The sequence below is a fragment of the Corythoichthys intestinalis genome, chromosome 13 (assembly GCF_030265065.1).
Source record: "Corythoichthys intestinalis isolate RoL2023-P3 chromosome 13, ASM3026506v1, whole genome shotgun sequence".
NCBI classification, from domain to species: domain Eukaryota; kingdom Metazoa; phylum Chordata; class Actinopteri; order Syngnathiformes; family Syngnathidae; genus Corythoichthys; species Corythoichthys intestinalis.
The window spans coordinates 43,923,752-43,936,266 of record NC_080407.1 but is presented as its reverse complement, the minus strand read 5'-3'; the positions used below and the strand labels follow the sequence as shown (position 1 = coordinate 43,936,266).

General features: G+C 43.0%; 2 protein-coding genes across 5 annotated transcripts in view; one reads left to right on the top strand and one right to left on the bottom strand.

Annotated features, from left to right (window-relative positions):
- LOC130928518 (uncharacterized) overlaps positions 1–12,515 on the top strand; it is a 407,312-nt gene that overhangs the window by 295,492 nt on the left and 99,305 nt on the right. The gene's annotated exons all lie outside the window — the stretch shown is intronic.
- Positions 1–12,515, bottom strand: part of stim2b (stromal interaction molecule 2b) — a 42,295-nt gene that overhangs the window by 1,956 nt on the left and 27,824 nt on the right. For both annotated transcript variants that reach the window (XM_057855190.1, XM_057855191.1), the window contains exons 3-10: positions 4,464–4,575; positions 4,272–4,383; positions 3,830–3,945; positions 1,793–1,970; positions 1,535–1,712; positions 1,315–1,476; positions 1,152–1,252; positions 810–1,048 (exon numbers count right to left, since the gene is read on the bottom strand). In XM_057855190.1, the coding sequence (XP_057711173.1) occupies positions 810–1,048; positions 1,152–1,252; positions 1,315–1,476; positions 1,535–1,712; positions 1,793–1,970; positions 3,830–3,945; positions 4,272–4,383; positions 4,464–4,575 (1,198 nt within the window). The remainder of the gene's footprint in view (positions 1–809; positions 1,049–1,151; positions 1,253–1,314; positions 1,477–1,534; positions 1,713–1,792; positions 1,971–3,829; positions 3,946–4,271; positions 4,384–4,463; positions 4,576–12,515) is intronic.

The window sequence follows — 12,515 nt, the reverse complement described above, 5'->3', positions numbered from 1 at the left end:
TTTTCTTCAGGCAGTCATCTTTGTAAATCTCACTGGAACAGCACCAAACCAAAGTTCCAGCATCATCACCTTGTCAAGAGTCAAGAATCTGCATTGGATCACCTTGTCCAATGCAGATTCTTGATTGGGTCACCTTGTCCAATCGTCACCTTGTCAAGTGTCACAAATCTGCATTGGACAAGGAGTCAAGAGTCAAGAATCTGCATTGGATCACCTTGTCAAATGCAGATTCTTGACTGGATCACCTTGTCCAAGAGTCAAGAATCTGCATTGGATCACCTTGTCAAATGCAGATTCTTGACTGGATCACCTTGTCCAAGAGTCAAGAATCTGCATTGGATCACCTTGTCCAATGCAGATTCTTGACTGGATCACCTTGTCCAATGCCGATTCTTGACTCTTGACAAGATGATGATGCTGGAACTTTGGTTTGGTGCGGTTCCAGTGAGATTTACAAAGAAGACTGACTGAAGAAAACATCAAAATTCGCTCAGTCCTTGATGATATGGGGCTGCATGTCAGGCAAATGCACTGGTTTCTCATGATTCCATATTTTTTCCTCCGAATGGAGTGATTCCATATACTGTATATTTCCCTGCACTTGCTCTATAACAGTAACATTTACTGACCACCACAATGTTTTTTATTCATTTCTTTTAGTGTTTCTGAATGCTAAAGAGTTGCACTTTTTAACTAATTCATTATTTTTTGATCTGAGTTTGTTCTACGTGATAAAATGTCTGAGTGAGTGCTCTTCCGAGACTGGTGATTCCATACTTTTTGCTAGGGGTTGTACTATCTCTGCTCACTTGTGAATTGTGGAACAATGGGGGGCGTGTCCTCATCCAGGTCATCCACGCCGCCGGCGATGGGGTACGGCGGGACGGAGACGCGCGGCATCACGACCCAGCTGTGGTCAGAGTAGAGGCTAGCCGTCAGACTAGGAAGGCCAGAGTTGTTAACCACGGGAAAGCCGCAGAGCCTCTCGATCTGCTGCCAGCGGTGCAGTCGCTCCCTCAAGCACGCGGTTACTTCAGACAAGGACTTCCTAAAGTAAAGAAAACCTAGCTTCAGCAGTGTGATTTATAATTCTTCACTTAAAACCAGTTCCAACTGGGAAATAATCTTTAAAGCTAATGTTGTGCACTTACTTGGCCTCAAGTATCTTGTGGTCCACCTCATCCAGCGATGAACTGTGCGCGACGTGAAGAGTTCCGAACACAGAACCTCTCTTCTTTTTGATTTTCTCTGCCTGCAGTCCAAAATGGAAATGTTGAGACTTTGTCGCGAACAATGAAGCGCCTGGCGGTCTACCTCGTCTTTGGCAACGCAGAGCTGTAGCTCGGCACTCTGCTTCTTGATGTTGTAGTACTGAACCTCCACTTCGTGCGTGAGTTGAAGCCACTTTTGCAAAGCTTCCGGCAGCGAACGCTCAGAGTGCATCTCCTTCTCTGCTCGCTTGAGGGCCTTTCGTACCTACGCGAGGGGTTTGATTAAAGAAGGTGCCTAATCGTCTTCCTGTTTGACGCTTTACCTGTACAAGCTCTTCTTCCGCGTATTTGAGCCGACTGAGCTCACATTCGGCGCCCTCTCGCAGGTCTCTCAGTCGGTGGGCCTCATTCTTGGCTCCGGTGATCTCATCCCTCATCTTCTGCTCCAGATTCTGCTTCTCCACGATGACTGTCCGGTTTTCTTCCTGAGCCTTTTCCAAACTGAGGGATAGGAAAACCCATTTGAATATTTACAGCGGTTTCCAAGCAACCATGTTTGTTTTTCCAGTTCTCTCCCTCACCGACTCTGCAGGTCGAGGAGGCTTTGCTCAGCCCTTTGAAGGCTATCCAGATCCTTCATCATCTGAGAGATGTGCACCTTGCTGGACTTGTTCTGCATGTAAGCAAACCAGCAGCCGCCAACGCCGATCACGATGGAGATCATAAGGACAAAGTCTTTCATCCAGTTGTGTTGAGGACCTAACGAAAAGGAGGAAAGTTTACAGGCCACGTGCGCTAAAGACGACGCAATACAGTCCCTGAAAAAAGTCGTCACTTATCCATTTTGTAGAAACAATTGCTAATAACCTGACTTTTAATTATTCAATTGGTTTCAGAATGGCTAATATTTTGTATGACATCCACGGGCTTCGGCAAGGGTTCATACAATTTATTGATGAAGTCAACAGGAACATAAAAGAAAGCAGTCTTGCATGCCTCCCAGAGTTCATCATCATTCTTGGATTTCGTCTTCCATGCTTCCTCTTTCATCCTACCCCAGACATGCTCAATAATGTTCATGTCTGGAGACTGGGCTGGCCAGTCCTGGAGGATCTTGATACTTTTCCACTGCAGCAGAGCACCACGAGACCTGATCACTAAAGTCCCTGTGTCAACTAGAACAGTCTGTCGATTTCTGTCTAGAAATGGCCTCCATGGTCGAGTCAGTGCCCAGAAACCAGCATTAAACAAAAGACAATTAAAAAACCGTGTGGCATTTGCCAAGGCCCACAGCCTGTCAAAAGGATGGACGCTGGAAAAGTGGCAAAAGTTGGATTTTTCAGATGACTCTTCCATTGAATTACACCACAGTCACCGCAAATATTGCAGGAGACCTACTGGAGCCCGCATGGATCCGAGATTCGCTCAGAAAACAGTGAAGTTTGGTGGTGGCAAAATCATGGTCTGGGGTTACATCCAGTATGGGAGTGTGAGAGAGATCTGCAGGTTGGAAGGTGTTGGTGGCAGTCTTTTGGGTCCTCCGCGTTATCGTTTTCAATTCAGGTGAGACGGCTAGACTGGATTGCAGAATAAAGACTGGAGGCAAGAGATCATTACTGCACAGTTTTAATTTCAGACATTTCTGGATGCATTCAATGACAGAACTAAGCTGTGTAGAGAAATGCACACAGAACAGAGAGCTCAGCATTGCTTATATGCTGTACTTAAAAGGAGGTGTGTCTGTTTGGTGATTAATTGATCATGCAAAATAGGTCATGAGCCTTGCTGGTTGGCAGTTAAAGTCCATGGTTATCTGAGGCAAAACTAACTATCAGTAGTTTCAGTGAAAAAGAACTGGTCATGCTTGCAAGCATATCAGATGATTGCATTAAGTGAGATGTATACTGACTTCAATGGCAACATAAATAGTCTGAAATATCAACAAATCTTGCCTCTTACATTCCTAACCAGAAAAAGGGACAAATTCTGCAGCAGGATGGTGCTCCATCGCATACTTCAATCTCTACCTCAAAGTTCCGCAAGGCAAAGAAGATCAAAATCCTCCAAGACTGGCCAGCCCAGTGTCCAGACATGAACATATTTGAGCATATCTAGGGTAGGATGAAAGAGGAAGCATGGAAGACGAAACCCTGAACTATGGGAGGCATGCAAGACTGCTTTCTTTGATGTTCCTGATGACTTCATCAATAAATTGTATGAATCATTGCCGAACCGCATGGATGCAGTCCTTCAAGCCCATGGAAGTCATACAAAATATTCAATTTGGATCTCACAGCACCACTACTTAATTCGCTTATGTTATGTAACATGTTTTTGTATTTGAAGTACACTTTTTGTTCAATTTTCACACTACTTTCTGTAGGTGTCAAAACTTTTGTCTTGCCAAAATTTGACCTTTGTCTTCATTAAATGATAAATCTTTTTTCAGTGAAACAAATATATTTTTGTACATTCAACATCATTTGGGAGGGTCTTAGCTTTCATATCAGCCATTTCTGAAACCAATTGATTTATTAAGTCAGGTTATTAGCAATTGTTTCTACAAAATGGATAAGCCACAAGACTTTTGTCATGGACTGTACAAGGACAGGGCTTACGCATCGGCGGGCCAAACAGGACCGCGTCGAGCGCCTTCAGGTTGAGTTTTTGTTTGTGTCGCTGGTCTGCTACTTTGAGCTGCATGGACAGGAAAGATGGCTCATTTGCGGCGATTCTGCAACACAGAACGAGACAAACCTCAGTGCTTCAACCCGGTGACGGAAAACCAAACCCTTCATCATTCCCATTCACACGCTGCTTGAGACCATCAGACCGTCGTGTACTTTACTAACATTTCGGCTTGCGTTTCACATTTCTCACTTTAAGACTCGGCACTATTTTAAGACGCGCATTTTCAGGCTGTAAGGCGATCTGATGCGGCATCAGAGAAATCTGAAGGGCCAATGTCTTAGCCCCGTTATGCCTGCGCTGCGTTTTGCAAGCATCAGAGGGCAGCATTGTCTCTTTAAATGAGTGCCAAATTAAGAGGCGTCTACCAACCGTGGCAATGTGTTGCCAGTGACGCGGAAATCCCGGAAGTTCTTTTCATACTGGGGCAGCTCCACCGACTCCTTCAGCCACTTCACCGTGTCTTCCACCGTCCAGTTGTGAACTGATGGACACAGAGAACCGTACGATTATCTCACACAAACAGACCTGTGCTTGTTCTGTATATTGTCTAGGTTGTGAAACCTTCTGAGGTCTTCCAGCCCTTCCATAGCTCCTCCACGGTGATATGCTGGTCCTCGCGGTGCAGGTTGCTGTGCTTGTTGGTCTGATGCTGCTTCATGTCTTCTATTATAAACTGAAAAGGAGAGACGATACATTTAGCATCTGCTTTTGTCTTTACAGCACTTTTTACAGAGCCAGAGTTGTCTGCCCCCAGCCCAACACACACACACTTTCATTTCTCATCCTTTGGCCTTTTAAGGGCTTTTAAAAAGCGAGCAGGAGCTTTACTTCCACTCGCGTAAGTGTGAGCCTTCCAACGGTCTTTCTTTTGACAGCTCTGAACTTCACGGTGCTGGAGAGAGAAGTCTTAACCCCAACAAAAAGAAACCAGGGATATCTTTTGCCCTTAATTGTACCACTGAAGCGATGGGATGGTTTAAAGATGAACTTTGATCAAATTTCAGTTAGAATGGCTGTTACTCAACTGTCTCTACTGCTGTTTCCCCTTAAAGCAGTAATGTGAAGTAAGGTTGGCCAACCATGTTTTTGAATAATATCAATGGCTAAACAGTTATAAGCATATTTTTGTTATTTTTTTCAACGCAACCCTTCCAGAGTCTTTAACCCATAGCAACGCCCTTGACAACGAAAATGCTTTTCTTCGGCAATCTTAGGAAATCTTCGGAAATTACGTCACACTTACAAGTGCGAGGGAAGTTCGCCATAGAACAGTATTGTTTGTTGCATTGCTTCTCGGTAAGATGCCACGGCGGTGTGTGGCGATGCTTTGTTTTCACTCAAACGAAAAGTTGTATGAGTGGCCAAAGGATAGCAGGGCACGTAAATGGAACTTTTTCGTTCGTACGAAACGAATGAATTTCACGCCATCATCGAGTAGTGTTCTCTGCTGCAAACACTTCGATGATGCCTGCTTCCTTATGCGGTCTGCTTATGATCAAGGATTTGCCAAAAAGTAAGTGTGATTTTTAGATAGATGACTGATGACTTTATCAAAGCAGAGCTGCCAACTGTTGTGGAATGAACAGTATAAGCTAGGGACGTTAGCCGAAAGCTGACTAGTGGCAATCCCCGATCATACAGTGCCTTGCAAAAGTATTCGGCCCCCTTGAATCTTGCAACCTTTCGCTACATTTCAGGCTTCAAACATAAAGATATGAAATTTAATTTTTTTGTCAAGAATCAACAACAAGTGGGACACAATCGTGAAGTGGAACAACATTTATTGGATAATTTAAACTTTTTTAACAAATAAAAAACTGAAAAGTGGGGCGTGCAATATTATTCGGCCCCTTTACTTTCAGTGCAGCAAACTCACTCCAGAAGTTCAGTGAGGATCTCTGAATGATCCAATGTTGTCCTAAATGACCGATGATGATAAATAGAATCCACCTGTATGTAATCAAGTCTCCGTATAAATGCACCTGCTCTGTGATAGTCTCAGGGTTCTGTTTAAAGTGCAGAGAGCATTATAAAAACCAAGGAACACACCAGGCAGGTCCGAGATACTGTTGTGGAGACGTTTAAAGCCGGATTTGGATACAAAAAGATTTCCCAAGTTTTAAACATCTCAAGGAGCGCTGTGCAAGCCATCATATTGAAATGGAAGGAGCATCAGACCACTGCAAATTTACCTAGACCCGGCCGTCCTTCCAAACTTTCTTCTCAAACAAGGAGAAAACTGATCAGAGATGCAGCCAAGAGGCCCATGATCACTCTGGATGAACTGCAGAGATCTACAGCTGAGGTGGGAGAGTCTGTCCAATTAGTCGTACACTGCACAAATCTGTCCTTTATGGAAGAGTGGCAAAAGAAAGCCATTTCTCAAAGATATCCATAAAAAGTCTCGTTTAAAGTTTGCCACAAGCCACCTGGGAGACACACCAAACATGTGGAAGAAGGTCCTCCGGTCAGATGAAACCAAAATTGAACTTTTTGGCCACAATGCAAAACGATATGTTTGGCGTAAAAGCAACACAGCTCATCACCCTGAACACACCATCCCCACTGTCAAACATGGTGGTGGCAGCATCATGGTTTGGGCCTGCTTTTCTTCAGCAGGGACAGGGAAGATGGTTAAAATTGACGGGAAGATGGATGCAGCCAAATACAGGAACATTCTGGAAGAAAACCTGTTGGTATCTGCACAAGACCTGAGACTGGGACGGAGATTTATCTTCCAACAGGACAATGATCCAAAACATAAAGCCAAATCTACAATGGAATGGTTCAAAAATAAACGTATCCAGGTGTTAGAATGGCCAAGTCAAAGTCCAGACCTGAATCCAATCGAGAATCTGTGGAAAGAGCTGAAGACTGCTGTTCACAAACACTCTCCATCCAACCTCACTGAGCTCGAGCTGTTTTGCAAGGAAGAATGGGCAAGAATGTCAGTCTCTCGATGTGCAAAACTTCTAGAAACATACCCCAAGCGACTTGCAGCTGTAATTGGAGCAAAAGGTGGCGCTACAAAGTATTAACACAAGGGGGCCGAATAATATTGCACGCCCCACTTTTCAGTTTTTTATTTGTTAAAAAAGTTTAAATTATCCAATAAATTTTGTTCCACTTCACGATTGTGTTCAACTTGTTGTTGATTCTTGACAAAAAATTAAAATTTTATATCTTTATGTTTGAAGCCTGAAATGTGGCGAAAGGTTGCAGGGTTCAAGGAGGCCGAATACTTTTGCAAGGCACTGTAGTTGTTGTTGCGTTCGCTAGGTTAAGCGTGTTTAAATTGTGCGTCAGCTACGATCTTGTCCGAAAGGGTTAATCCACTGTCGGGAAAGGGGTGTGAATTTGCATATAAGCGGGTCGGCGTCGCGGTAATTCACGGTCATGTTGCAGTAAGAGAGAAACACCGCTGGTGAGTTTGTGCACATTTATTTGTATTTGTATTATGTATTTCCACCTTCATGCTTCAAGCATGGCATTGCATTTGTACGGTTCTGCGTTTTTTTCACGGTGATCCCTTGATAGCCTTCTAGTTTGTGTTTTACTGTACGAGAGTCGCTGACAGGTGACCCCAACAAGCGTGTCTGGCAGCGAATCAGCGAGCCCGCAGGTCACGCAGTGAATCATGGGATATGTAATCTCGGGACAACACTGAAGTGGTGCTTTGTAATCTGTTCGCTTGTGTGAAAAAACTACATTTCCTCACGCCATTAGTAACCACTTCCTCCCAAGAGCCCCGAGCTGTGTTGTATTGTTAGCTCCATGTGTTAATAAAGAAACAAAGTTGTCAGCACGTCGTGTGTTCGATACATTTGTAAACAAAAAGCTCATAACAAGACACTATGCACGATCCGTTTAAGAGACGCTGGAGTAGTAGGAGGCGAGGAGGAGATCAGCGAGAAGCAAAACTTCGCGGTCGAATGTGGCGGCAGTCCGCTATTATTTTGTTTACTTATTGTTGCCACAATAAATTGGAGAAAGGCATCAACGACTCATCTCCTTCTTTCCCCCCGACGTTTTTATATTATTATTTTATATGCACGAGAGCTGCCAGATCTGCCAAAATGAACATGAAGTCTGATTATTATTTTTTAACAATGTCATCAGATAGACAAAAACATATGATTATGTGCAAATGCCTGCATTTTCAAATCATGAAAATAATAACAGCCTATATCTTTCCAATCTTATAATCTCGATGGGTCTTGTATCCATTCCACGTCAGGTAGTCTAGGCACATTGTTTGCATCCTGATTAGCGTCTGGCTAATACATGTTAGGTCCAACATAAAATTCCAACCTCCTCTTCTTCCTCCAACTCTTCAAAAACTTGGATCACGTCCCTTGTGCTCGATCTATCGCTTATATCGCTGTTTGAATCATTGTTTGAAGGGCTTTGTATGGCGGCCGTATGGAGCGCTGCCATCGCTGTTCTCAGTGTGACGTATAACTTCCGGATTCGTCCCCTTTCAGGCTCGAACTTCAGAAACGCGCGATTATTTTGTCAAATATACAACGTATAAATTATTTTTTCATGCTTCATTTGTTGGACAATGTTTAATTACTTTAATTGTGACCCTATATGGCATGTTATGAAATTACTTCACATTTCTGCTTTAAACTCTTTAGTTTTATTACGTGTATGTACAGTGAGGAGCAGAAGTATTTGCACCCCTTGTGATTTTGCAAGTTCACCCACTTGGGACCTTATACTTAGGTACTGTGTGGCCCATTAAAAGCAGGATTCCACACTTTCAACAAAGGCAAGAGGCAGGTTACAGACAAAAGTAATTTCGGTGATTTTTTTCGGACATCTGTCTTGCTACTTCACTCTTCCTGTCCCACTGCCCAGGGTTTGTTGCTGCGGTCCATCCCTTGCCATTGTCCTCGACGCTGAAATATTCCGAAACCGCCGACATTTTATTCTCCTACTCCTAGTTTGTTTTTCCTCCATATGAAAAAGCTGCCCTGGCATTGGTTAAGAACAACTATTGGCCCACTCTCATTGGTCTGGAGCAGGTCAATTGCGATAACTGCTTGGCATGCAATATAGTCATGTGTGATCACACAACAGTGATCACACAACACAGAGTGTCAGGAGAAAAAAGGCTGCAGTCAGGGTTACCGGACCGGTAAATGGTATTGGCGCCCTGTTTGTTGGTCCTCGGCGATACCACCATTTCGGGCTGGATCGCCCCTGCCGATACTGGTATCGGTGCATCAGTATTTAGTACATAAGCTTTTGTTTGCAATTACAGAGGTCAGACGCTTTCTGTAGTTCCCCAGGTTTTTACATATGGAAACAGAGATTTTGGCCTATTCCTCCACGCAAATCTTCTCTAAATCTGTCAGGTTTCGGTGCTGTCGTGGAGAAACACAAAGTTTCGGCTCCATCTAAAGACTTTCTATTGGATTGAGGTCTGGAGACTGGCTAGGCCATTCCAGAACTTTGATATGCTTTTTACTCAGCCACTCCTTGGTCAGCTTAAAGGTGTGCTTAGGATCAATGTCATGTTGGAAGACTCATCTTCAAATCTCTGACAGAGGGAAGGAGGTCGTGGCTCAAAATCTGACGATACATTTCACCATTCATCCTCTGCTTTATACAGTATAGTCGTCCTGTCCCCTTTACCGAAAAGCATGATGTTTCCATCTCAATACTTCACAGTGGGGATGGTGTTCTTGCGATTGTACTCATCCTTCTTTTTCCTCCACACACGACAAGTAAGGTTTGCACGCAAAGCTCTACTTTGGTCTCATCTGACCACATGACTTTCTCCCATGACCCTTCTGCATCATTCAGATGGTCCCTGGCAAACTTCAGACGGGCCTTCACATGTATTGGCTTCAACAAGATTTTAAACCATTGAACCATAGCCTTTGAAGCTGTGCATCCAACTCTTTTCAGGTCATTGGCCAGCTCCTGCCGTGTAGTTCTAGGCTGAGCCCTCACTTTTCTCATCATGAGTGATGTCCCGTGAAGAGAGATTTTACATGGAGCCCCAGTCCGAGGTCGATTATCAGTCATGTTTAGCCTGTTCCATTTTCTAACAGTTGCTGCAACTGTTGATTTACTCCCACCAAGCTGCTTTCCAATTGTCCCATAGCCTTTTACAGCTTTGTGGAGCCCAACATTTTTTTCTATGGTGTCTTTGGAAAGCTTTCTGGTCTTGCCCATGGTAGCAGTTGGATTATGACTGACTGCGGGGTGCAGAGGTGTCAATATTGTGCTCAAACAAATGAAGGGGCAAAGTTGGACTTTTTTAAGGTAGACTTGTCAGTCTTTGAGTGTTATAATTATTGCTGTCAAAATTAACGCGTTAATGGGCGGTAATTAATTTTGTAAATTAATTGCGTTAAAATATTTAACGCAATTAACTCATGCACAGAACGACCCACTCAAGCATTGCCGCGAACAGACTACAATTGCGCCGTTTGAAGTATATTGAGAGCTAAGGGCAGAGACAAGCAAGTGGAGTGGATGCAGGTGTTACCGGCACCCGCCAAAGGGGGCCTCTGTTATTTTCAATGTGACCGGCATTGTCAGATTGAGCAGTGAGGAAGAAAGTGGTCGAGCGAGAGAGTAGAGAAAGTGCGCAGTTAGCACAGGCCCGAGTGCTGCGGTCCTCACATGCTTTTGTTTTGTTAATAAAAGTATTCCAAAAAAGCCATCTAACGCCTCTCGGTGCTTTATATGTTCGCTGCCATCTTCCTCAGGAGGTAATCGGACGAACCGAGCCATCTGACGACAATGAGCCAACATGATTCACCGGTCCAATCAACCAGTTTCCTAGCAGGATGAATTGGTAACGCGGGCATTTATTGGAGCCGCGCTACTTAATGGGTTACGCAGTAGCATCTTTTCCACAATTGTGTAACTATTGTGGCAAGCAACATGGGAAAGTATAACTAGAGATGATCTGTTACTTAACACCATGTCGCAGAGAAGATATATCCTTTGCAGCAACCACTGTGACTCATGGTTGCTCAAATTCCCATCATGCATTTGGGCAGTTAAGAAAATTTAAATCGCTACAGTATCATTTAGTGAAAGCACAACAAAAATAATATTCCTATCTCTTTCTCTCAAAAATAAAGTAATGTTCACAAAAAGAAAAGCGCTCAATGCAAAGAGATCTGGCATTCCCAATCAAAATAGCTATGCAAAATAATACGCTATTCAAACATTAAGTTTAGCTAAAAAAAATACACTAGATGGCAATATTTAGTCACAATATACAAACTATCAAAATTACTATAACTTGTAATCACATTTATCTTTTATGAATTAAGTCTTTCTATCCGTGGCTCCCTTTCACAGAATGTTAATGTTAATGCCGTCTTGTGGATTTATTGTTATTATAAACAAACACAGTACTTATGTACAGTATGTTGAATGTATATTTCTGTCTTATCTTTCCATTCCAACAATAATTTAATGAAAAATATGGCATATTTTAGAATATGGTTTGAAGTGCGATTAATTAATTTTTAAGCTGTAATTAACTCGATTAAAAATTTTAATCGTTTGACAGCTCTAGTACAAATACTTCTGAACCCCAGTAAACTACAAATATATATTTTTTTTTTAAATCATACAATGGGATTTCTGGATTTTCATCTATGATTGAAATTTCAGACCTCTACCTATTTTCTAAGTGGGTGAACTTTCAAAATCACACGGATTGCAAATACAGTGGGGCAAATAAGTATTTAGTCAACCACTAATTGTGCAAGTTCTCCCACTTGATAATATTGGAGAGGCCTGTAATTGGCAACATAGGTAAAGCTCAACCATGAGAGACAGAATGTGGGGAAAAAAAAAAAAACTGAAAATAACGTTGTTTGATTTTAAAAGAATTTATTTGCAAATCATGGTGGAAAATAAGTATTTGGTCAATACAAAAAGTTCATCTCAATACTTGGTTATGTACCCTTTGTTGGCAAAAACGGAGGCCAAACGTTTTCTGTAAGTCTTCACAAGCTTTTCACACACTGTTGCTGGTATTTTGGCCCATTCCTCCATGCAGATCTCCTCTAGAGCAGTGATGTTTTGCGGCTGTTGTTGGGCAACACGGACTTTCAACTCCCTCCACAGATTTTCTAAGAGGTTGAGATCTGGAGACTGGCTTGGCCACTCCAGGACCTTGAAATGCTTCTTACGAAGCCACTCCTTTGTTGCCCTGGCTTTGTGTTTGGGATCATTGTCATGCTGAAAGACCCAGCCACGTCTCATCTTCAATGCCCTTGCTGATGGAAGGAGATTTTCACTCAGAATCTCTCAATACATGGCCCCATTCATTCTTTCCTTTACACCAGGGGTGTCCAAACGTTTTGCAAAAGGGGCCAGATTTGGTGCGGTAAAAATGTGGGGGGCCGACCTTGGCTGACGTCCTTTACGTAGGACAATATATTTAAGCAAATTTTAGCAAGCCATTCCGTGTGTCACATTTGCTTTAAAATAATCAGTAATTTCAACAATCTCGCCTTTGTGGCGTTCTCTTTCGACACTCGGGCTCTTGCGAAATACTGCTGCTGTGAAATGAAACTAGCTTCAAGTTGCTTCAATTTCTCGCTGCGTATCTTCCGTATAATCTTGTCG